General features: G+C 28.3%; 11 protein-coding genes across 11 annotated transcripts; 7 read left to right on the top strand and 4 right to left on the bottom strand. All coding sequences in view use genetic code 12, as the record gives it.

The window, feature by feature from the left end:
• Window positions 1–176: 176 nt before the first annotated feature.
• On the top strand, window positions 177–3,334 carry MED16 (Med16p). Its single transcript, XM_064881870.1, has one exon. The coding sequence runs from the start codon at window positions 231–233 to the stop codon at window positions 3,267–3,269; it is 3,039 nt and encodes a 1,012-aa protein (XP_064737549.1). The 5' UTR covers window positions 177–230; the 3' UTR covers window positions 3,270–3,334.
• Window positions 3,308–5,387, bottom strand: SNG3 (Sng3p). The gene has a single exon (XM_064881869.1). It carries the CDS (start codon window positions 5,231–5,233, stop codon window positions 3,356–3,358), a length of 1,878 nt encoding a protein of 625 aa, XP_064737548.1. The 5' UTR covers window positions 5,234–5,387; the 3' UTR covers window positions 3,308–3,355.
• On the top strand, window positions 5,380–7,238 carry SNG4 (Sng4p). Its single transcript, XM_064884383.1, has one exon. The coding sequence runs from the start codon at window positions 5,525–5,527 to the stop codon at window positions 7,223–7,225; it is 1,701 nt and encodes a 566-aa protein (XP_064737547.1). The 5' UTR covers window positions 5,380–5,524; the 3' UTR covers window positions 7,226–7,238.
• HSM3 (Hsm3p) lies at window positions 7,239–8,860 on the bottom strand. Its single transcript, XM_064884384.1, has one exon. It carries the CDS (start codon window positions 8,794–8,796, stop codon window positions 7,252–7,254), a length of 1,545 nt encoding a protein of 514 aa, XP_064737546.1. The 5' UTR covers window positions 8,797–8,860; the 3' UTR covers window positions 7,239–7,251.
• A 2,382-nt stretch (window positions 8,861–11,242) lies between these two features.
• RJT21DRAFT_120845 (Sec7 domain-containing protein) lies at window positions 11,243–15,303 on the top strand. The gene is given in 2 exon segments (XM_064881868.1): window positions 11,243–15,249; window positions 15,268–15,303. 1 exon segment carries the CDS (start codon window positions 11,707–11,709, stop codon window positions 15,037–15,039), a length of 3,333 nt encoding a protein of 1,110 aa, XP_064737545.1. The 5' UTR covers window positions 11,243–11,706; the 3' UTR covers window positions 15,040–15,249; window positions 15,268–15,303.
• Window positions 15,304–16,111: 808 nt separating this feature from the next.
• RJT21DRAFT_126921 (uncharacterized protein) lies at window positions 16,112–16,726 on the top strand (the record flags this gene model as incomplete). The annotated part of the gene is made up of 2 exons (XM_064882880.1): window positions 16,112–16,496; window positions 16,592–16,726. The coding sequence occupies exons 1-2, from the start codon at window positions 16,227–16,229 to the stop codon at window positions 16,724–16,726; spliced, it is 405 nt and encodes a 134-aa protein (XP_064737544.1). The 5' UTR covers window positions 16,112–16,226.
• Window positions 16,727–17,901: 1,175 nt separating this feature from the next.
• RJT21DRAFT_120844 (uncharacterized protein) lies at window positions 17,902–18,926 on the top strand. Its single transcript, XM_064881867.1, has one exon. The coding sequence runs from the start codon at window positions 18,061–18,063 to the stop codon at window positions 18,727–18,729; it is 669 nt and encodes a 222-aa protein (XP_064737543.1). The 5' UTR covers window positions 17,902–18,060; the 3' UTR covers window positions 18,730–18,926.
• A 109-nt stretch (window positions 18,927–19,035) lies between these two features.
• PUP3 (proteasome core particle subunit beta 3) lies at window positions 19,036–20,022 on the top strand. Its single transcript, XM_064881866.1, has one exon. The coding sequence runs from the start codon at window positions 19,360–19,362 to the stop codon at window positions 19,978–19,980; it is 621 nt and encodes a 206-aa protein (XP_064737542.1). The 5' UTR covers window positions 19,036–19,359; the 3' UTR covers window positions 19,981–20,022.
• Window positions 20,023–20,053: 31 nt separating this feature from the next.
• RJT21DRAFT_37753 (uncharacterized protein) lies at window positions 20,054–20,598 on the bottom strand. The gene has a single exon (XM_064884380.1). The coding sequence runs from the start codon at window positions 20,439–20,441 to the stop codon at window positions 20,127–20,129; it is 315 nt and encodes a 104-aa protein (XP_064737541.1). The 5' UTR covers window positions 20,442–20,598; the 3' UTR covers window positions 20,054–20,126.
• Window position 20,599: 1 nt separating this feature from the next.
• RJT21DRAFT_37754 (uncharacterized protein) lies at window positions 20,600–22,163 on the top strand. The gene has a single exon (XM_064884381.1). It carries the CDS (start codon window positions 20,678–20,680, stop codon window positions 22,079–22,081), a length of 1,404 nt encoding a protein of 467 aa, XP_064737540.1. The 5' UTR covers window positions 20,600–20,677; the 3' UTR covers window positions 22,082–22,163.
• On the bottom strand, window positions 22,164–23,450 carry RJT21DRAFT_37755 (uncharacterized protein). The gene has a single exon (XM_064884382.1). The coding sequence runs from the start codon at window positions 23,089–23,091 to the stop codon at window positions 22,246–22,248; it is 846 nt and encodes a 281-aa protein (XP_064737539.1). The 5' UTR covers window positions 23,092–23,450; the 3' UTR covers window positions 22,164–22,245.
• Between the last annotated feature and the right edge of the window lie 513 nt (window positions 23,451–23,963).

Raw genomic sequence — 23,963 nt, 5'->3', positions numbered from 1 at the left:
TAATAACTTATGGTTCGCTACTACATGGAGTTTTTAATGGAAGTATTTTGATTATATATTGCGGCATGGAGTTTATGGGTGAACGCACTAAAATGGCTGCCACTATGCGACTTAATTTTTCAAATCTCACTATACTCCAAATCTCACTATAACTATTCTGTGTCTTCAACTATTAACACTATTTGTTCATTCTGTCAGTAATTCACATTCCACATACACATACACATACAATGATTACTCTGCAGGGACATTTGTCACGGCTGTTTCCTTCTAACTCAAAGGGTACGGATCTTATATCATGGTCTAAGAATGGATTTATAGCTTATTCTACTCCAATTCAAGGTTCAAAGGATAACCTTTATATTAGTTATCTTGAAAATATTAATGGAAGATCATGGCAATTATCCAAACCTCAATCAATTAGTATTAAACTTGAAAATAATTTTTTACCTGAATTATCTTTAGTATCATGGAGTAATTCAAGTACAGATTTAGCCATATCAGATATTTATGGAAATTTTTATATATTATTGGCGGGAATTGGATTACTTGATCTTGGACTGAAGAATATTAATCCTGAGACTTTACCAAATAATTATCCAAGTTATGAAATAACTTCTTATAATCATATGGAAATGATTTATCGAGATATTATAAATCAAGATGATACATCTCATGTTAATCCTGGTGCAACATTTGTTGCATTTAAATGGTTAAATTTAGAAAAACCTCAAATTATTAATAAACCTGCAACTCTTAATCAAGAAACTAAGAAATCTTATAATTATGAAGTTAATCAATTTCAACCTCATGGAGTAACTCATCCAATATCAACTAAACAAGCTTGTGTATCATTACGTCAAAATGGTCAATTTACTCTTTATTATCAAGGTGAACATAAAGTTGAATATCATAAACTTTCAATTGATTTAAGTGATGAAGTTTCAGTAATTTCAAAAGCATCAATTGGATTTACAAATGATAAACAAATTATTACTACAATTTTTGATTCAATAACTAAAAAGATTTTAATTTATAAAATTACAATTGATTGGGGATTTTTAGTAGATTCAGCTAAAAGACAAAAAGTTGATCCTCATTATCATACTCCAAAGGAAGAACAAAAGAAACCTACATTATCAGTTCGAAAAATTCATGAACTGGAACTTGTACAAACAAATATATTTGATGATGATAATGATAATGATGGTGATGAAAAAATGGATATTGAAATTGATCAATCATTATCAAAATATAAATTTGGTCAATTAGCTTCAATTGATTTATTATCAGCTTTTGCTGAACCTTCTTCTGAATTAGATATAATTATTAGTTATTCATTTGAAAATGAATTTGGTCAATCTATTTCAAGTTTATTTCGTTATAATTTAATTGATGAACTGTCATTAATATCTGATGCATTTGGAGAATTAGGTTTACGTAAAAATATTACTACCACTACAACTTCAACTTCAACTTCACCTTCAACTAATAAATCTAAATTAGTTCTTAAAGATAAAATTACTCGATCAGGAAGAATTCAAAGTATATCAACTGCTTCTGCTGAATATTTTATGTTAATTTATTATGAAAATGGTCATATTGATGTAATCGATCGTACAACTATGAAGATTGTTAATGATAAACATATTGATTCAATAGATCCACCTCCAAATACTATTTGTAGTATATTTGATGTAGGATTTAGATTTCCAAAAGTTGAAACTAAAAATCCATTAATATTGATTGCTTCACCAAATTTAACTTCATTTGCATATACAGAAATTAATGGTAATTCGATTAGTTTAACGTTAAAAGTTGTTGAAAAGGAAGCTCATTTAGGTAATTCAGAATTAGAATTATTTATATCATCAGTTGCATTTGCTTTCCGTCATGGTTATGCTTGTTATACAAATACATGTTCTGATGATATAATTGCTCTTATACAAACTGAATTAGTTAGATTAAGTAGTATAAAAATTGAAGATTCAACAAAATCTTCATCAGTTATTAGTCAAACATTTATTGAAAAAATTATAACAGAATCTCATCGAGCAATTAATTTTCATTTAGATGGATTTAGTAAAGATTCAGTTGATAAATTATTATCAAGTCCTCCACTTCAAAAATTATTATCACTTCAATTAGTTCTTGGAGATTTATTAACTGATAATCATATAGTTAGTGATATTGCTTGGACAGTTTTAAATTTAAGAAGTACAAGTTTTGGTATAATGTTTCTGTTATCAAGTATATTCCGACAAATTTCTAAGAAAAAACCTTCTGAAGATAGTTTACAAGATTCAATAACAAGAGGTGAAAGTATAATATCATTAATTGGGAATTTTAAATGGTTAATTGATTTATTAGTATATATAAATCAAGAATTATTACAATTAGCTTATTCAAAGAATAATCCAGGAAATAGTAAACTTAATATTCATAATTCAATTGCTTTACCTCTTATATTAAGTAAAGTTCCAAGACTGTTTCTTATTTATGCTTTATCAACTATTGGTAAAACTCATGAAATGTTAAAGAAATTACATCGAGAATTAGCTGAAGCTAATAAATTATTTAGTCCAATGAAAGAATCATTAAGCAGATATTTTACTATATGTAATAATTCACCATTAACATTAAATTTATTTGAAAATTATCTTCGAGAATGTGATGCATTAATAAGTAAAGAACAAAGTATTAGAATGGCCGGTAAAGAAGAAGGTTATGCATTAATGGTTGAACAAAAATTAGTTTGTCAAGGACAACTTACTGAAGATATGGAAAGAGTTGGGAAAATTTTAATTGATAGACATGCCGTTAATATTAATCGAGATATGAAAGTTTCTGATTTATACTTTTATGATGTTGACTGGCTCAATATTGGAATTTATAGATATGAAAAAAAGAGTGATCTTATATCTCAACAAGTAATATATCTGTATCCTAATTTAAAGGATACAATATGTCCAAGATTTCAATATTCTGAAAAGGAATGTATTGATGTATTAAGAAAAGTGGTTATTAGTTTAAGTGAGAATTCTCTTAAAACAATTCAAACTAGTAATAATTCCAATAATAATAAATCTAAGAATAATAGCAATGGGAATAGTAATAGTAATAAATTAAGAAAATGTACTAGATGTCGAGCTATTTCATTAGTTTCAGATCCTCTAGTATTTGGAGCTCCAAGTACAATTGGATTATGGACAATGGTATTTCAAAGAACTTGTATTTGTGGTAGTGCTTGGGTAAATGTTGAAGTTTAAACCGTCAAATCATTATATTATTAGAGTTTATAAATATATAAATATATATAATATATATAATATATAATATTAAAGTATTGTTAATTTTATTCTTTTGATTCTAATTGATTGTCTTGAGCAATTCTGGCCTTTTCTTCAGCCTGTGCCGCATCTTCTTTAGCCTTTTTTGCAGCCATCCATTTCATAAGAAATGGCATAGCGGCATTACTAATAATGATCCATGCAAATAAGATTCCAAGATTTCTACCCATATTCCCCTTCCAAGCATTAAAATAAGCTACATGCATTAAATCATAAGAATTTCTAACGGGGATTGCATAACCATAACGATAAAAATCAGGACATAAAACTATGGGAGATACCGTTGGAGAAACATTTATAACTGCCATAAATAATAATAAAAATCCAATTAATTGAGGTTTAACAGCAAATAAAAATAATACTGTTACTTCAATAATACTACCTAAAGCTGCCATAGTTAAATAAGCAAATGACCAAATAACTAAAAATCCCAGATTCCCAAATGTTTTATTATATTTAAATCCAAAGGCTCGATTTAATGTTACATATGCAAGGGCTAATACCAAATAAGCCACATGAGATGAAAGCATTCTATAAGCCACATATTTAAATCCCTTAATTTTTGAAGCAATATACATATGAACTTTAATTTGCATTACAAATTGGAAAAAACTAAATATAACCAAATAAATTAATCCAATTTGTAAAGGAGCTTGAACAATTTGATTAGGTACTGGAATTAAATCTACCGATTGAAAAGTTGGTATAGTTGTTAATAATGATGGAGCATTTTGAATAACATTTAATCTTTGAGAAGAATTTAATGATTGTAATAAATCTTCAAATAAAGGAGTTTGAGGAGTATAAGAATAATAACCTTGAATAATATTATGTAAAACAGTTACAATATAATTATTTACTGCATTATAATCTCTACCAGTTTCATATACAACTTGTAATAAATCATTAGGAGAAAAATTATCAGTTGAACCTTCAACTAATGCTTCATACCATCTTAAAGTTGAATTTGGAGTTATATAAAATGCTGCCCAAAATTGTTGATGATGAATTGTTCTATATACTTCTTCAGTTATAGTATTATTATGAGAATTTGCTAATTGAGAAATCTTTTCATAATCCCATAAATGATAAGTTCCTACTGCTTGAATTGCTGTTAAATTAAAAAATGATTCAACTACTGGTCCAACAATAGCTGGTAATTGACCTATTTGATTATCAGCATTTATAATTACAAAATTTAAATTTTTAAATCTTGCAGTACGATTATAATATGATCCCCAATAAATACAAAGAGCTATTGTAAATCCTAATATAAGAAATAAATAATTATTACCATAAGTTAAGATTATTTTTATTCTATCAGCATGAAATTCTTTATCCCAAAATCCTAATTTAGTAGTGACAGCTTGAATGGCTGATACAACTGTGCTTCTTCTTCTTTGTAATGGTGCACCACTTGGACGTCTTGATAAATTATTTGAATTATTAGCTCCACCAAATATTTGAGGAAATTCTTCAATATCAGTTGGATCTTCTTCTTCTTCTTCATCAAATGATCGTCTTGAAAATGATTGTTTAATTTGATCTTGTCCAAACCATTCTTCATTTGTATGATGTCTATCTCTTAAATCAAGATAATCATAAGCTTCTTCTGCTACAATACTTCTTCTTATACTTGATTCATCACTTCCAATAGGTCCATTAAAATAATCTGATGCAACAGTAGATATTCTTCGAAGTAATGAAGGTTGTCTTCTATTATGTTGTTGAAGTTGTCTCTTTGTGGCTTCATCAAGTTGAATAGGATCATTATCATTTATTTCATCATCTTCTTCATTTTCATCCGATGGTTCATTAGTAGCTAATGATGATAGAGTCGATAACGAATGGATATCCTCCTCCTCTTCATTGTTGTTACTCATGGTGGTATTGTATGAATGTATTCTATGCTTAAGTACTAACTAACTAACTAAATAACTAGTAGCCACTAACTCTTAAGTACTAACAATGCTTAGTTATAATAATAACAAATGGGCTTCGGCTTTCCATGTACGGAACATTTCCATGCGCAGCTTCCCCGAAAAATCATCTCATTGATGTCATCTCACAACAACTGTAATCAGTAACTACTAGCGAACAATTAAATACTAACTAATAACTAACTAATAACTAATAACTAATAATTAATACTTTATAATAATATATCCTTAGTCATGGCAAAGTCAAACGATAAGGAGTGTAATGTGGATCCATTGGATTCAAATAATGGTGATGAAGATGGCATATACGATGATAGTCCTCCACCACCATTAGATTATTCTATACCTGAACGTATGACAGGAGCAGAACATGCAGCAGCTACAATTAATAAAGGACATATAAAACATAAAGATCCACAAGATCAACAAGTACCCGAATCTAAACAAGGCCAAGACAATAACAAAGACCAAGACCAAAACAAAGACCAAATGGCCAATGATACTAATAGTAATTCAAGAACATCTCGCGATAAATGGTTAGCAAGAGGTAAGATTGCCTTACAATTTTTATTTAATTATATTAAAATCTTTTGTATATTTACGGGGATTTTATCAATATATTGGGCAACATTTTATAGAAGACAAGATAGATATATTCATTTTAATATGTTACTTATAACTCAAGATGAAGAATTTACAAATATTAATGGTACAATAATTCCACCATATTTATCAAATGCATTTATAGATATGATAACTCAAGATCCTCAAGTTACAGAATTAGGAACTTGGGATATTATACCTATTTCAAATTTTACAATTCAAGCTCAAAATCATAATAATACTGTAGAAGAAGAAGTTATTCGAGTTATTCATCATCAAAAATATTGGGCAGGAGTTTATATAAGTCCCAATTCAACAGAATTAATTTATAATATGATGATAAGTGCCAATTATTCACAAGTTTTAAAAGTTCCTTATTTAATTAATGTTATTTATGAATCAGGAAGACATTATTCTGCACTTAGTCAATATGTTACAAGAAATTTAGCATTAATTGAAGATAGTTGGATTGTTAATCATACTTCACCAAAAGTTTATGAACCATTAATTAATCAATATTTATCAATAAATCAAAAGGAAAATTTATTAACTAATAATAATACTTTATCAATATTAGCTATGAAACCAAATTTTAATTTAATGGATCAAAGACCTGCCCCATCAGCAGCAGTCTTAGGACCATCAGAATTAGGATTAATTTATGCTCAAGTCTTTTCATTTCATCAATTTAATTTCTCATTAGAAATTTATGCATATATTAGAACTCGATTAAAATATAAACAATATATTATATATAGATTTATTGCTGCCCAAATTAATTGTTTAGTATTATCTTTAGTATATGCATTAATTACAATTGCATTTCAAGTACCAGTTAATATTGCTTTTGGACATTCTGGATTTATGGTATTATGGATGATTATGTTTTTATTTATTTCTGCTAGTGGAGGTATTAATGAAAATGTTGTATCATTAATTCTTGCCTTTGATAAAAAAGTTTTATTAGCTCCATGGATGATTTTTAATATTGTTATAAATATTTCAACTACTTTTGCTCCATTTGTAATGATGCCAGGATTTTTTCATTATGGTTATGGATTACCAATGTATAATACTTATGAAGCATTAAAAATTGTATTTTTTAATACTTGGAAGGGACATTTAGGTAGAAATTTAGGAGTTTTAGTAATATGGATAATATTAACTAATATATTATTAATATTTAATGTTAGATGGTGTGATAGACGAGCTAAACGTTTAGCTGCTGAAGAAAAGAAGAAGAAAGAAGCCGATGCTACAGCTTCATCTACTAGTCCTATTGGTCTGCAAGATGTTAAAAATAGTTCATCAAGTAGTGATACAACTCAATAACCAAATAACTAACTAGTTAATTATAATTATCCTGTTTCATCAACCACATCAACTTTGGGAGTTAATTTCTTTCCATATTTTAATTCAGTTAATGATACAGATAAATTAGATTTCCAAATATTATCATCCGGTAAATCTTGTAATAAATTTGTTAATATATTTATCTTTAAATGATATAATTCATTATTAATAAATTGATTATTATTTGATATTAAGAAATCATTTAATATTGTTGGTAAATTATTAAATAGATATAATTTAGAATGATCATATTTAGATATTTCAATTAATATATCAAATAATCTATCAATTGAAAGTCTTGATAATGTAGAAGATTTTAAATATGTAGTTTCAATAATTAATTTATTAAATAATTGTGATGAACCAATAATATTTAATAAGATTGGGAAATATAATTTATTAGATAATAAACTTAAATTACTTATAATTTCTTCAAATATTTGAGGATTAAATTGAATTAATAATGATGGATTAAATTTTGATAATAATCTTAAATCACATGAATTATATTCATAAATCTTTAATAAATTATAAGATTTAATTAAATTTAATTGTTCAATTGAATTAATAAAAAATAAATTAATTTGATTATTATCTTTAGAATCTATATAAGATAATTTAATTAATATATTAATTATTTCATCATTAATATAATCTTCAAATTTTTCTTGTTGATAACTTTCAAATAATTGATAAAGTAATAATTCAATATTACTAAAGATATAACATGAATCATATGATTGACAATTTATAATTACTTTTGAAATTAATTTTTCATAGAATTGAATTAATAATATAAGGAATAATGGATCATGATTAAATTTATCAAATTTATAAGTATAATAATTTTTATTTAATGATTTCTCTTGATTAGTTTGTATAATAAATGGTATAAGTATTAATATAAAATCAAGAAATCTAGCTAATAATAATGTATCATTTTCATTAGCTCGAACTCGATCATATAATTCTGAATAATTAAGTATTTGATTTATATGATCAGTCAATTTATAATCAATTAAATTTTGTATAATCGATTCAATTTGATTAACTATCAGTAAATCTAATTCTTTATTAGTTAAATAAATTTCAATTAATTTATATAATATAGATGATTCAGAATTGATATTATTATTATTATTATTATTATTATTATTATTATTATTAAGAAATTCAACAGTATCTGATTCATTTAATTTATTATTAATTAATTGTAATATTAATTTATTAACAATTATATTTCTATTATTAAGTAAATTATCAACAATATATTGTGATGGATAGATGGCTAAAATGTCCGAAAATGAAAGAAATGAAAGAAATTTCTCAAGTAACTCAATAACTATTTGTTTAGGATCAATTTGATAATAATTTTCCTTTATTAGTAATTCATTTATTACTGTTAAAAACTCTTGTATGCCACTACTTGAACTGATTGTAGGTATAAACTTATCTATAAGATCAGAATTAACTGCATTCTCATTCCTAACACTAGACTCAAGATTGGCCAACACACTACTGGCCATGTCATCATATGCTATATCTGGCATTGTTTATATTGATTGGTAATTGTTATCCATCCACTTCATACACTCTTCACAATTACATCGCCACCAAAATATATTGAGCATTTTATTGTGCGCTACCACATGGCGAGACTAGTTCCATTCACGTGCAAAAGTAATAGTAATAATAGTAATACGTAACTATTACTTGATAGTAATTATGTCATAACTCTCATACTCATATTTCAAAATAAAGCTTAACTCACTTAACAGTTACAAAAGAAATAAAGTTTCTAATTATTATCGAATGCAAGCACATTGCTGCTGTTGATCGCCGAGTTGATGGCCGAAGTACATTAACAGATTTGAATCGTGCAAGACAACAACGTGCGGGCAGGATGCAAAAGATGAAACTCGCCATGATACTTTTGATATATTATCAGCAAAGTAAATGAATAAGGATAATGCATTATGCATGCAGGGTACTCAACAGAAAACTAAAAGTGTATGATAGTGTCATATGAAAATAGAGACAAAAATATGTTTGTCATAGGCATTTATCTAGTTTTTAATACCGAGTGTTGCAGATCTTAATAATGTAAAAATTGTACCTATATGTAATATAATCACAGTTCCGTTGATCCCTAACGGAAACAAAATTGTTTGACAGTATATATAATTTTAGTTATAGATGAAGGGTCAATCTTTATAATATTTAATATGTTTAAAGCATGCATAAATTGGGGTTATGTTAAGCATATATTCGAAATTTTCACATGTACCTAAGTACTAAAGCTATTTGATGGTACTTTATCGAGAAGTATCTTGGCTTAGGCTAACTCAACTTGCTTCTAATTATATTGTTGGGTTCATCGATGAGTATACTAGCTGAAATCTAAATTCATTTGTCAATTTCAATGGTTAATGGCTTCATAGATCTTAGACCTATGGAAAGGTAAAGAAAAGAAATCCTAGAGTTAAACAGTTAAAAAATAAATCAAATGAAATTTCCAAAATAGGGATGGTAATTGATTAATACTGCGCTATCTACATTGAAAATACTGTACGCAAAAAACAATAAAAGATAGACTAGAATATAGAAGGGTCCGTAAAATTGAACCCTTTACTTTTTATTATTAAATTAGCATAATGATGGAATTGCGTTGTACTTTATTTTAGCTGTATGTACCGCCTTTTCAAGCAAAAAAAAAAAGTTCTGCGTAGAAGGCTATTCCATACATGTACATGCGACATCTCACCTTGTTTCTAATACATAATCGAATTCCAAGTACAATATAGATATTATTATAGAAAAGGATAACTAATGGCTTAAATAGGTGAAAATGTTTCGTAGTCATATGTGATTAACATAAAAATCTATGTACATTTCTGTATATCTACGTTAAACAAGATTCAATGTATACTTGTAAAAGCAAAATATTAATTCCAAGTTTACTAGCACATGGTATAAAGCAAGGAGTTATTTACAAAAAGAAAAGTGTAATAACACCTCAGTGGTTCGCCTCGAGAAATATTTGTTTTAGAAGGGAAGATAAGAATGAGTTGTTCAAGGAACAGAATTCAATGTTAAGGGATCTTACAGCCTCAAAATCAAAAAATAAAATAGAAAGTTTTGGTGTTTTCAAAATCTAAAATATGAAGGTTTAAGTTAAATAAGTTCGGTCATAGAAGGGTAGAAAAAGATAATATAGTTCACCAATTGCAAAAATTGATATTCAATGAAAATCCTTTTCAATTACCCCTCGATAAAAGATTGTGGTCTAAGGGAACAACTTACTGCTTCAGTTACAGTTGTATAATCGACTAATAATTCTTTTGTGTAAGTAATGTGATTGTTGTAGTGGGTAAACTCTCTAAAATTTATGTGCGCCCGGAAATAAATAAGAGAGATTGAATAAACTAAGTTTGTGATATGCTTTTTATTTAGATGCACTTATGTCGGATCCCGGAATGATGGTTTATGATCTTATACATGTACATCTCAACTAGAGAGAAAGAAAGAAAGAAAATGAATAAACCGTTAATTATAGAATGCATAATATCATGCAATCTGTTATTCTATTAATGATAGAATGAATAATATGATGTAATCTACTATTCTATTAAAGATATAATAAATAGAATAGGGATGATCTGTACTTCTGTAAAAAAGTTGTATAACTGCCTCCTTTCACCTTGGGGTAGCGGAACTAAAGTAGGTTATCAAGCCCGAAATAGTTTATATCATATGAATAAAAAAATGCAGAAATTTTTTTACCTTTCTGCAGATAACTGCTCATAGAAATTGTGTGGTTTTGCAATAGTTTAAATTATTTCCTAATCCATTAAATTAAATTTTATTTTTTCAAATTTATCTCTTTCAATTCGTTTAGCTGTTTTATTTTTTTTTTCTTATTTTTTATTATTTTAATTTTTTTTAAATTCGTCTTTGCATACTCAATTTACAGTTAATGCTTCCATTAATCATATAAAACCGAAGGACAGATTGCTCAATTCCAACAAATTTGTAAAATTTGTACATTTCATATATTTTAAATTTTCTAAGGTACTATTGGTTTAAGAGATTGTAATTTGTTTCAACGGTTAAGAGAATATAATAATCGTCTATCTAAACAATAACAACACGTCTTAAAGGGCCCTCAGAAAAAAAAATAGTTCAATAATTTTTCTGGCGGAAAAAGAAATATTACTCGAACAATCGTCAATTTTGAAACGTTACAATTTAGTTTAACGACTATCGTCAAGTTGGCAGGACCAAATCAAAGCGAATCAAAAGTTTAAAGTAACACCCCCTGATATTATCATTCGTTAATTTTGAGGAGTTTTCATACTTTTACATTCTCCAATTGTTCACTACTAAAGTTGATTTCTACTTAAATCAATAATTTATTGTCTTAAAGTTTATTCCAATTTGGAAGATTGTTGAATTTCTTAATGTCTGGTTCCCCAAGTTCTTCTCCTGAAACTTCTGTATCTATGGTATCAGCTGTCTCAGATTTGAATACTCATACTTCTGTTACAATATCAACCACAAAAGATATCATTCCTTCTAATTCACCAACATTTGATAATTTTGGTGGGTTTAATCAAGAAGATAATAATAAAGAAACAAATATCGAAGAAGAAGAAGAAGAAGAAGATAATAATATGGATAGAGTAAGACATATTCTGAGGCACCTCAAACATTCCTCAAACACATCTAGTGTCACTATTCCAAGATCAAGTCAAACTTCATCAACTTCAAGATCTAACTCAGTTCCTCCTCCTTCTACTACTACTAGTGCTACTACTGCTACTACTGTTTCACCTATTCGTAATAATAATCAAACCAGTCACATAAATAATCAATCTCATACTCAATCAAGTCCTACTCATACTACTTCAACTGGAAATTTGACTCCTCCAACCACTCCAACTCATTCTATTCATTCTATTCACTCTAAAGAAGTTAAAGTTTCTCCACATAATGATGAAGATGATTATAGATTGATTGCCAAAAAGTTATTCAATGAAACTTTTATATCTATTCAACCAGAAGAATATACTCAATTCTTAGCAGGAACTGATGATGATAGTGAAAAAATTAGAGATTATTATATGGATTTATTCCATTGGAATATAAATATCCTTTCATCTATTCGTACTTTATGTGCAAAATTATATTTAAAGGGTGAATCTCAAGAATTAGATAGAATTTTAACCTCATTCACTAAATCTTATTTAAAGCAATTCCCTAATAATAATTTTTATACTTCAAATTTCGAACAAATTTATATTGTCATTTATTCAATCATTTTATTAAATACTTCATTACATAACAATTTAGATTTAAAGAAAATTAGTCAAACTGATTTTATTAAAAATACTTTAACAACTTTTATACAACAAGATAATTCTATGAAATTATCAATTAAACAAAGAATTGTCATTGAACAAGAATTATCCAAGATTTATGATGATTTATTAAAGAATGAATTACATTTAAAAGTTGCTGAAGATAATAATAATGCTGATAAGACCAATTCAGATGCTGGATCCATCTGGTCAACTGATACTAATAATGCAAATAATCAACATTCTACTATTTTATCTACTGCTGAAAAGAGAATTTCAATGGTTTCTAAAAGATTATCATCAATTTCTGGTCCATCACAAACCAATTCAATTTTTGGAGCTAATTTAAGTAATTTAACTGTTAATACTGCTAAAACTGTAACTCCAACTGTTGCTTCTGCTGCTACTAATGTTACAAATAATACTGTTGCAAGAGGTGGTTTTAGATCAGCTCTTATGACTGATCAAGCCATGAAAGGTTTAAGAACTCGTGCATCTTATGACCATTTAAGAACAATGCATAGTGGTCAACAACATGGTTTATATAGAAAATCTTCAAGATCTTCAATAATAAGTCGTGAATCAAATGGTTCAGGTTATGGAATTGATGGTGATGATAGTATTTCAATGATTTCAGTTGAAACTAAATTAAAACAAATTTTGAATGGTACAAACCCTAATGAATATGGTGGATTTGATCCTGATGATACTCAGTCTATTACTGGACTTGCTATTGAGAATTTTGATATTGAAAATTATCAAGATCAATATGATTTAACTTTAGAATTACAAGGTTCACCATATTTAAAGGAAGGTTTATTGAAATTAAAGGTTTTAAATAATGATCAACAAGAAGAAATTCCATCTCCTGTTATACAACCATCTAATGCTTCAATAACTTCCATGTCTTCAGGTAGAAGCTTTTTATCATTCTTTGGTGGAAGTAGAGCCAAAAAGCAAGCACCTCCTCCTCAACCTTCCACATCTTCATCCAATTCTTTAAGTCTTTTACCTACAGGTAATAGATTTGCCGAAAACTTTGTTGTGGTTTCTAAAGGTCAATTGTCATTATACTCATTTGATCCTAAGATTGTTAAAAAGCATCAACAAATTTTAAAGAAGATTAAACATAGACAACAATCACGTTCATTCCTTGGAATCGAAGAAAATTCTAATGAAATTGAAAGTGCAGTTGGTGATGGTAATTGGTTAAAGAATGCTGCTAATATTGGTAACTTTAATTTATGTTCTACTATTGCTAGAATGGAAAAACCAACTGTTACTCATAGTCATTCTAATCCAAATGGTAAAACCTATGTTTGGTCATTAAATTTCCCACGTTTTTCAAATAAGAAATTACCAAAGAAATTCTTATTTGAAGCTGGTACTAAAGAAATTGCTCTTGAATATGTTAATACTTGTAATTTTTGGGCTTCTAAAATTACTGCTATTCCAACATTAGAAGAAAGTGTATCATCTATTGAATATGGTTGGACTAATCTTGATTTATTAATTCAACAACGTCTTCAATTTAAAAAGATGAAACATATTATGAAATATGAATCTGTACCTCGTGGAGTCTATCTTAGTAATGCATCCAATAATAATTATGGATTAATGAAACAATTCATTAAAACCTTAAAATATTATAATCATTTAAAGAATTTATATCAAGATTTCCTTAAGATGAAAACAAGATTTTTAAAGTGTGTACCTGTTAAACAATTCAATTGTTCAAATCATTCAAAGATTGTTCATAATTATGATTTAAAAATTGAAGATTATAAAGATGAATTAAACAAGTATAAAAATTATTTGATCTTATTAGGATTTGGATTGCAATTAAGATTTGATTTGGAAGATGAAGAAAAGGAAAATGAAAGAAAAGAGAAGGAAAGTGTAGAAGCTAGTACAAATATAGATAATAAAGAGATTGAACGCACAAAATCTAAACCTGAAGAAGAAGATGATGAATTAACTACTATGGTTAAATTTGAAATTAAGAAATTATTCTTTAATATGAGAGATATTGCCAATATAATTCCAACTTTTGAAAATAGTAAGACTATTGCATCATTAACATTACTTGATCGTGAACAATTCCTTAATAGTACTTTAGTTAAATCACCAAAGAATTATACTTTATCTCATTTTAAAGATAATGAAAGTCCAATTCAACAATTATTACATTCTTCAAATAATGGACATCATAATAAAGAAGAATTATCAACTAGTTATAGTACTAATACTATTAAAGAAGAAGATGAAGAAGAAGATATTGATGTTAATGATGCATTATTTCATATGGAAAAAAATGATTCAGAGACTAAAGTTGAAACTCCAAACTTTTCTAATGATTCATTTCAAATTATTAAAGAAAAGCCAACTAGAATTAGAGTCCATGAAGTTTCCAATGGTGTCCTTTTGGTTTAGATTCCTTGTATTTAGATTTGCTATTATTATATTTGCAATAGCTATATATTTTTATTTCTACTATTATTATTTTTAATGTTGTGTTTTCTAGTTTATTCTAGTATTAGTATTTTTGTTAATGTATCTATCTTAATATTGTATAAACCATTTGTAAAATTAATTATGTTTAAGAAAACGTTAGTTTTACTATGTAAATAAGGATAAGGATAAGGATAAGGATAAGGATAAGGATAAGGATAACTTTATTTAGATATTAAATGCAGGCTTATTGATTGGGCTATAGAATATTGTAGAAATGATGTAATAGTTTTAGCTAATGTTTGGCTTAAGTTCAAACAAGCTGTTTTCAATATTTTTAGCTCTAACCTTGCCCATCATGTAAGAATACAATTGGCCCTCATCTGGATCTCCTGCTGGTATACCAGGTATATCTGGAGCACCAGGATATAAATAGTACACGACTTTGGTTACAATATATATATAAATAATTACAAACTTCTTCCACTAATTTATAAAATAGTAACTGTGTAACGATATATGCAAGTCGCCCATATTTATACTTTTGCCAAAGTGGAGAGAAAACTTTTCAGTCATCGTGAATGAACATCCAATCTCGTACCAGTATTATTATGTGTAATTAAACTTGCAGCCAAATCCACAATGTAATCTTAGGTCGTTTCCGGCACAAATATTTTAACAATTTGCGACTTGTCTGTTTTCTTCGCAGTCTAACATCTTTTCGCAGCTTCTACCTGGCAACTATCAATAAAGTATTACTACTAAATGGCACCAGCCATCACCAGCCAATTTTATTCATTGTCAAGCATTTTAGGCTCTCGTCATCTTAGTGTGACTCCTCAATTATGATCTGGATGATTTTTAGTTGAATCAATTCCTTTCTCTCAACATGACCTGCTATCTGGTTCACGATAGTAGAATCAATCAGTAAATCATTTTAGTATCCATAATTACAATTCATAATTACAATTCGTAGTATTTATTGATAACTAAACTAGGAGTCTACGTGGTATATAAACTAAACTTATTTTTGAAACCTTACGAGCATGTTGATTTAAGATTGAACTTTTTTTGGTGAGGTTCCTGAGAGAGGAACGGCAGCGGCTATATTTTGAAATTTCAACTACTCTACTCTTCTCTTCTAAAACACGTTAAAGATTAACAACAAAATGAATATTTTCAGTCTGATCAAGAAAGTGGTTAAGGAATCAATCCCAGGATTCTTATACATCGTTGGTTTAGCTGCAAGCCAAATTTCTGATTCTTTTCAAGTTATTTTCCCTAACAAGGTGTGGGAGAGGGTCAATAAAATACTATTGATTATATGTGGATTCTTAGGTATCGGAGCTTATTTCATTGAAAAACGTCAAAATCAAAATGATTTAAATGATCTCAGACAACATTTTAATGTTGCTGATGAAAATTCCGTTATATCCAAAGTGACACGTTGTGATCGGGAATTGGATGCAGAAAGGCAAGACTCATTGATTAATAAAGTTCACCAATTAGATACAGATGTTTCAGACTTAAGGAGGAACATGAATTTAATAAACAGAAGTTTGGGATTGCCATTAATTTTGGATCCAGATCCAAATCCAGTTCGAGTTCAACAATAAATAATCCAGCTTATGAACATGAATTAGTTTATGGTGATTTAGATGATTTATAAGATCAAGAAATTGCTGTTAATATTGAAGAATTAGTTGAAGAAGGTTTCCTTTCTTTCTTGGTAACTCTATTAGGTTTATTTTCACTTAATGCTCAATATTTTATCAAGCCCAAACTACACAGTAGAGAACTCAAATTGATGCAAATCAGGGTAACTTGTTTGCCGAGTTTGAGATGAAAGCCGAAAATCATTCCAAAACCAATATTGATAGAGATTCTAATACTTAATTCAGCAACTAAAAAATTGATACTAAGACTTGTTAGTATTTGAGATAAACATAATGGATGATCACGATAGTATTAATTTCAGTACGGCCTCAATAGATTAAAGCCGATATACAAATGCCGTACTAATTCCTGGATTTAAGGCAAACTCTACAAGACTTGCTACAAAGTTCATGAAAGTAACTATAACAAAATTCCGTTAATTAGATAGAAAACCTGTATTTTTGGGTTTTTTCGGGTCTAAATGATACTGTATAAATATACGGTAAAGCCTACAAAATGTACTTAGATTTATATAGAATTATGCAATATACTTAGTGTAAAGACAAGAACGATTACTTGGCTAAAGTTCACCTGTAGCATCGTTATGATATCGGACCTTAAATGGTCATCTACCGTGCCAACATGTTGGCCTAAATTGGCTAATCAAGCTTTAGGTTGATTAGAACTTACACGAAAATAGGTTGCCACACGACAGACGGAATGACTGCATATTAATTGTTGCCAAATATATAGAGTAAATAGTTGCGAAAAAGGGCAAGAATACCATCGCATAAATTAATTCATTACCCCTAAAACTACAAACTACATCATTTCCTACGAGCTTTCTTCTTATTTACAAATATGAAATATTTAGTATTATACAAGTTGCTTGACTTCATAATCACTGAAAGGATAACATGCTTAAATTCCTCCGTACTGTTGCCCAAAATAGCCTCCAGCTTGGAATCTTTGCCTGATGAAATTTTGACGCAAATTATAGACCACTTGAACCAACTCGATGTACTTGACCTCAGTCTTGTCAACTCAAGATTACACCTGCTATGCATGAATAAATTATACAAGAGAAAATTAAGTTTTATGCTGCCTTACGGTGCCATCATTCATCGGAAATTGAATACATTTACACATACAAATTTCTCAATAGATAATTCGGGATTAATCAAAAATGTGAAATTTAGAGAATCAGTTTTTTTGGCGTTTATAATTTTTAATACTTGTAATATAGATATATACGATAAATTGAAAGGATTGGATCGTAGGTCATTTGAAAGATTTGAACTATTATGTCTACAATTAAATCACAGCTACGTTGATCAGATAAAGCAAATGGCAAATAAACTAGGAAACATAAGAAACGTGGAACTTTTATTAAATGAACCAAACATCATCAGGGTACTACTGGAATTACAGGGAATATTTCCAGGAGTAAGATCTTTGGCTTTCAATATTTCTACTAAAAGCCAATTTCCTTTGCATTCAATCCTACCATTATTTTGTCCTGAAAAAATCAAAGAAATTCAAATAGGCACTAATAGTTACTTACATGAATACTTCATAAATTTGATAAAATTATTCCCAAATATAGAGACGCTTATCGTGAATTCCATATCAAGATTCCTTTCAAATGAATCTTTGCAACTGTTGTCTAATACTCGCCTTCAGAAGTTTAGTCTATCTGTTGACTATGCAATACCGCGGGTTCACTACTATATTGGTTTAGCCAAGGACTTGCTTAAGAATTGTGGTTCGACTCTTCAACTTGTCAGATTTAGCACGGGTCCATCAACATTTTTAATAATCGACTTGTTTTATGGCCCAAAGGAAAATGACTATAAAGAAGTCAAGCAACACATTAGAAGCTTAGTAGACTGGGTAAAAGAAAGATTACATGAATATCCTAGACTACAATATTTCACATTTTACAATTATCTGTTCTTTATAGACAGACAAGTAGAGCCATGTCAATGGATTGAAATCAGTGGATGGGAGTTGTGAAATCCATGCAAAATTCTTCAGTATAGTATCAAAGCTTTTTAACTTAGAATGAAAAAAATCACCGTATGTAGTTAAATATTTAAATTATTATAGGAATATTTAGAGAGCGAGGAAATATGACCATTTGTCGTACTATGAAACATAAAATTTGCTGCATTAATTCATTAACTTCTCATCCAGTCACGCAACCGTTCAACAAACCCAACTTGACACTAATGATTTAAGTATTTTTTTTTTGACATATTAGTTTCTTCTTATTTTATGCAATTGAAAATACATGTGACATTACACGTGATATTTGACCTTATGGGCACGACCTCTAAAAACCGCCACCAAAAAAGTTCAAAGAGAGGCAAAGACACTGTACTGAAAGAAGTAGTACTATACAGACTAACCAATATTCTGCTTTATCGAGAAATCATTTTTGATTGATATTTACAAGTTCAATTGTAGTTCAGAATAATTTAATTCAATTGAATCTTTTGTAAATCATAATTTAAACAGCAATCATTAATCAATTACTTAATTACAAAGGTATATTATATTAACAATATCACAATCAAATCTACATATACATTCACATTTACATTCATATACATATAGCATAAATACATATATATAATCATAATCATGTCGGATCCAAGTTCAATTAATGGTGGTTCTGCTCTTGCCATGGTTGGTAAAGAATGTATTGCCATTGCGTGTGATTTACGTTTAGGAAATCAATCATTGGGATTGAGTAATAACTTTGAAAAATTATTTCAATTTGGTGATAAAACATTTCTTGGATTAACAGGTTTAGCCACTGATGTACTTACTTTAAGTGAAACATTTCGATTTAAAAATAATTTATATGAATTAAGAGAAGAACGATCAATTGAACCTTCAACATTGGCTAATTTAGTTAGTTCAACTTTATATGAGAAAAGATTTGGTCCATATTTTGTAGGACCTATTGTGGCAGGATTAAATTCAAAAACCAATGAACCATTTATATGTGGGTTTGATTCTATTGGTTGTATTGATTTTGCAAAAGATTTTATTGTTAGTGGTACAGCTAGTGATCAATTATATGGTATGTGTGAATCGTTATATGAGCCAGGCTTAGAACCAGAAGATTTGTTTGAAACCATTAGTCAGGCACTTTTAAATGCAGTAGATAGAGATGCATTATCTGGTTGGGGTGCTGTAGTATATTTAGTTACTAAGGATAAAGTCACGAAGCGAGTATTAAGAACTCGTCAAGATTAGATTAGATTACAATCTATAATAAAATCGTATACAATAATAGTAATTTTATATTCATTGTAGAGATCATTTTCTATATACATGGTACCATCAGGAGTTATTTCTGAGTAATTTAATTATTAATTTATTTTATTTATTCGTTACGGGATTTACTTTTGTTGTTCTTGAAGCTTCTTTTCAGCTTCCTTTTCAATCATCTTCTTCAAATAATTGTTTTTACCATAAGTTTCCTCATCAGCTCTCTTTCTCATTTCAGCAAACTTCTTTTGACGTATTTTACTCTTTTCTATTCTTTCTGCTGCATCATTTATTCTAGTATAATGCAAACATTTAGTTAACTCATCTTTTTCAAAATTACACATTCCTAACACTGACTTCATGAACTCTTGACGGTGACATTCTTCAAGTGCATCCATAAGCTTTTCGCATGTATCGAATCTGTTCTTATCTAACTGAGGGTGCATGGTTTGTGTATTATTATTGGACTTTTGACTTTGACTTTGACTTACTGAATTCAAAAGCTTAAGGAGTTTGAAATTTTTCCTTACGGTATTTGATCATACAGTATACAAAATTTAATGCGGTGACCTTTTGGGAGTCAAAAAAAAAATCTCAGAATTAATTAACATCCCCCATACTTTACTTAGTTAAGTATATCATAGAAATAGACATACAAATTAGTGTAGTGTAGTATTCAACAATGTCTGCTGCCGATAAAATCAGAGCCGAAGTAGCAGATGAGAAGGATGTTTTAGATTTTATTAATTCTTTACCAGATTCTAAGTCAGGTACTCCTAAACCTCAATTATCGACTAATGAATCTAATACTAAAAGTAATAGTAAAGATAATAATGGAGATGGTAATGAAGAAGATTTTTTAGAATTTTTAGATGAATTGGCTCAACATGAGAAAAAATCAGGTACTGGAACTAATTTATCTACTGGAATTCCAAGTAAATTAGAACCTAAAAAGAAAGAAGTTGTTGAAGTTAATCTTGATGAAGAATATACTACAACAACTGAAACTGAAAAGACAACTCCAACAACTACTGAATCATCAGCTAATGAAGAAATTAATGTTCCTGATCCAATTAGTTCAATTACTAATTGGTGGTCTAAAGTAGAAGGAACGACTAAAGTTAATAGTCTTTGGGATACAATTGCATCAAATGCTCAAAATATTGGTGAACAAACTTACCAATTAGCTAGTACAACAACAAATCAATTAAATCAACAACGACAACAAAATAGTTTAAAGTTTAATGATTTACTTGAAAATGTTAAACATATCATATTAGATGATGAAGATGATGAAAATTATAATGATGATGATGATGATAATAATGATAATGATGATAAATATGATGATTATTTACGCGTGATTGTTATATATGATATATTAAATTTAGGTTATATTCGTCAATTAATTAATCAAAACTTCAAAACTATAATGAGACAAGTTGAAGGTGATATTAAAATTAGAGTAATTGATCATAATAAAGGTCGTCGTTTATCATTACCTAGTGAAGGTGGTAAATTAAATATGTTTTATGGTAAAATTATTGATGGAGAGAAATTATGTTTTGCTAATTTAGATTCAACAATTAAAGATTTTAAGAATAAATTAGATGGTAAGACTGAAGAACAAAGAGCTAGACATCTTAAAAGATCAAATATTTTTATATCTATTCAACCAATTACTAGTAAGATTGAAGGATCAGGTGATAATAAACAAAATCAAGATGCTGCTGATGATGATGATGATGATAAAGCTATACTTATTGAAAGTAATAATGCTGATCTGTTTTCATTCACTATTATCTTAAAGGATGTAACTAATAATATTACTATAATTACTAAAACTCAACCATTCCCATTAAAATGGGCTAAATGGTTAGATGGCGAAGATAGAGATGTATTTAAGAATGAAGGAGAAGGAGAAGGAGAAGGAGAAGGAGAACAAGATGAAAATAATACTGAAAATTTACCAGAAGATTTAGGAATTGATCCAAGTGAATGGGTTAAGGATTGGATTAAACAGGGATTAAATTTAAGTTTTTCAGTATTAACTCAAGAATATATAATTAAGCGTATGGGGATATAATTAATTAATTAGTTTATTAGTTTATTAGTATTTCATATATTTAAATTGAATTAAATTATATTAAATTATATTAAGTTATATTAAGTTATTAATCTATAAAATCACCAACATATTATTGCGGTGTTGTTTGAACCCATATATAAAGAATTGAATTAAAATTAGAATTAGAATAAATCGGCAAATTCAGAGAATTGAGGATGTACTAAATTATGATGAATTGAATTATTAGAAGCGTTAGAATTTGAAACACTTGAATTAGATATTTGACCTGTCACATAAGAATTATTCTTATTATTATTATTATTATTATTGTTGTTGTTGTTACTACCGGTTGTACTACCATTTAAAAATGGAGAATAATTTGATACCGGCTTTGATCTTTGAAAATTTTGGATTCCACAAGATAAATAATTAACCATGATCCTATCAAAGGATTGTTCATCATTTGCTATTAATTTATTTTGATAATCTATTATGAGACTAACATTTTTATCATTATGAAAATTTGGAGAATCTGGTAAATTATTAAAATTTTTAAGAATCCTATGTTTATTAGCAATATTTCCTCTAGAATCATCAGATTTAACTGTAGCAGTTGAAGTTTGATTATCTCCAAGAATTATTTGCATAAGTATTGAACGATTATCAGGATGTATATCAATACATTCACTTTTAATAAATTCATAATCATCATTTGTTAATGATTGATTTAATTTTAAATCAATTGAAAATTTATTAGGTAAATCTCCATAATGATTTAATTTCGAAAATAAATTAGATGATAATAATGAATTTGAATTATGATAAATTGTTATACGTGGTTGTTCACTGGTATTTTGTATCTTATTATTAATTGAAATATTACTAGAATTAGAATTAGCAGCAGCAACAGCAGCGGTAGCACCAGAACTAAAGCTCGATACTTTGGTAGCTCTTGAAGAGCTTGTTGAAAGATATGAAGAAGATCTAATAATAGATTGTCCAATTCTTTGTATATAAGATGAAAACATATTATCAAGTATAATTGTTATGATGATGCGCGTGTTAAGACGAAAATCTGTAAAGCTTTAAATTAATCAATTGATATTAATAAATGATATTGAAATTAATATTGATAATGATATATATGTTGAATATATAAATGAAAAGGTTTGAATGTATAAATGAATAGGTTATTGATCGATGTATGATATTTAATTATAAAAGAAAGGATATACAACATAAATACTAGATGGAAGAAGGAACATAGTTTATATTTATACATTTTCAAGTATTTGCAGCTGTCTCCTCCCCTCCTTTGCTCTTCTCTCCCCTCCCTTGACTCATATTGAGGAAAAACATCCATTCTGCAATAGTTAATGTGGCCAAAAAAAGGTTGAGTTGAATCCAGCCAACATTTTATATGCAGTCGCACAAATCTCCTCTTTTAAACGACACTAGTCTAGAAGAGCAAAAGAGTCAAATAGCAAGAGAAGTAAACAGTGGCTGTGAAAACCGCATAGTACCTAAAGATGGTTATTCATATGAACTATATACAGCACATTGCTTACTCCTTTTTTTTTATATCCCCTCCCACTATATTTTGGGTACTAATCTATTATAGTTTTACTATGACGCTCTAGACTCAAGGATCAGTTCATGTTACAACACGTTTTTGAGTCACTCCCATCAGACTCCTTAAATAAAAATACATCTTACAATAAATAAATATCTAGATTGCGGTTATTATGGACAATAATTATGAACCGCAGGTTTTGACATTGCTTGGAATCAGTCCAGACCAAACGGTCTATTTCATTCCTTGCATCTTATCGTATATTTCTGAGAAAGTTAATCCGAGTTTTTTTCTCTCCCCTCCTTATCGTTTACCACACTTAAATTA

The sequence above is a fragment of the Scheffersomyces amazonensis genome (assembly GCF_036850825.1).
Source record: "Scheffersomyces amazonensis strain UFMG-HMD-26.3 chromosome Unknown RJT21scaffold_4, whole genome shotgun sequence".
Taxonomy (NCBI): Eukaryota; Fungi; Ascomycota; class Pichiomycetes; order Serinales; family Debaryomycetaceae; genus Scheffersomyces; species Scheffersomyces amazonensis.
The sequence above is the reverse complement of the archived record's forward strand: the minus strand, read 5'-3'. Positions and strand labels throughout refer to the sequence as shown.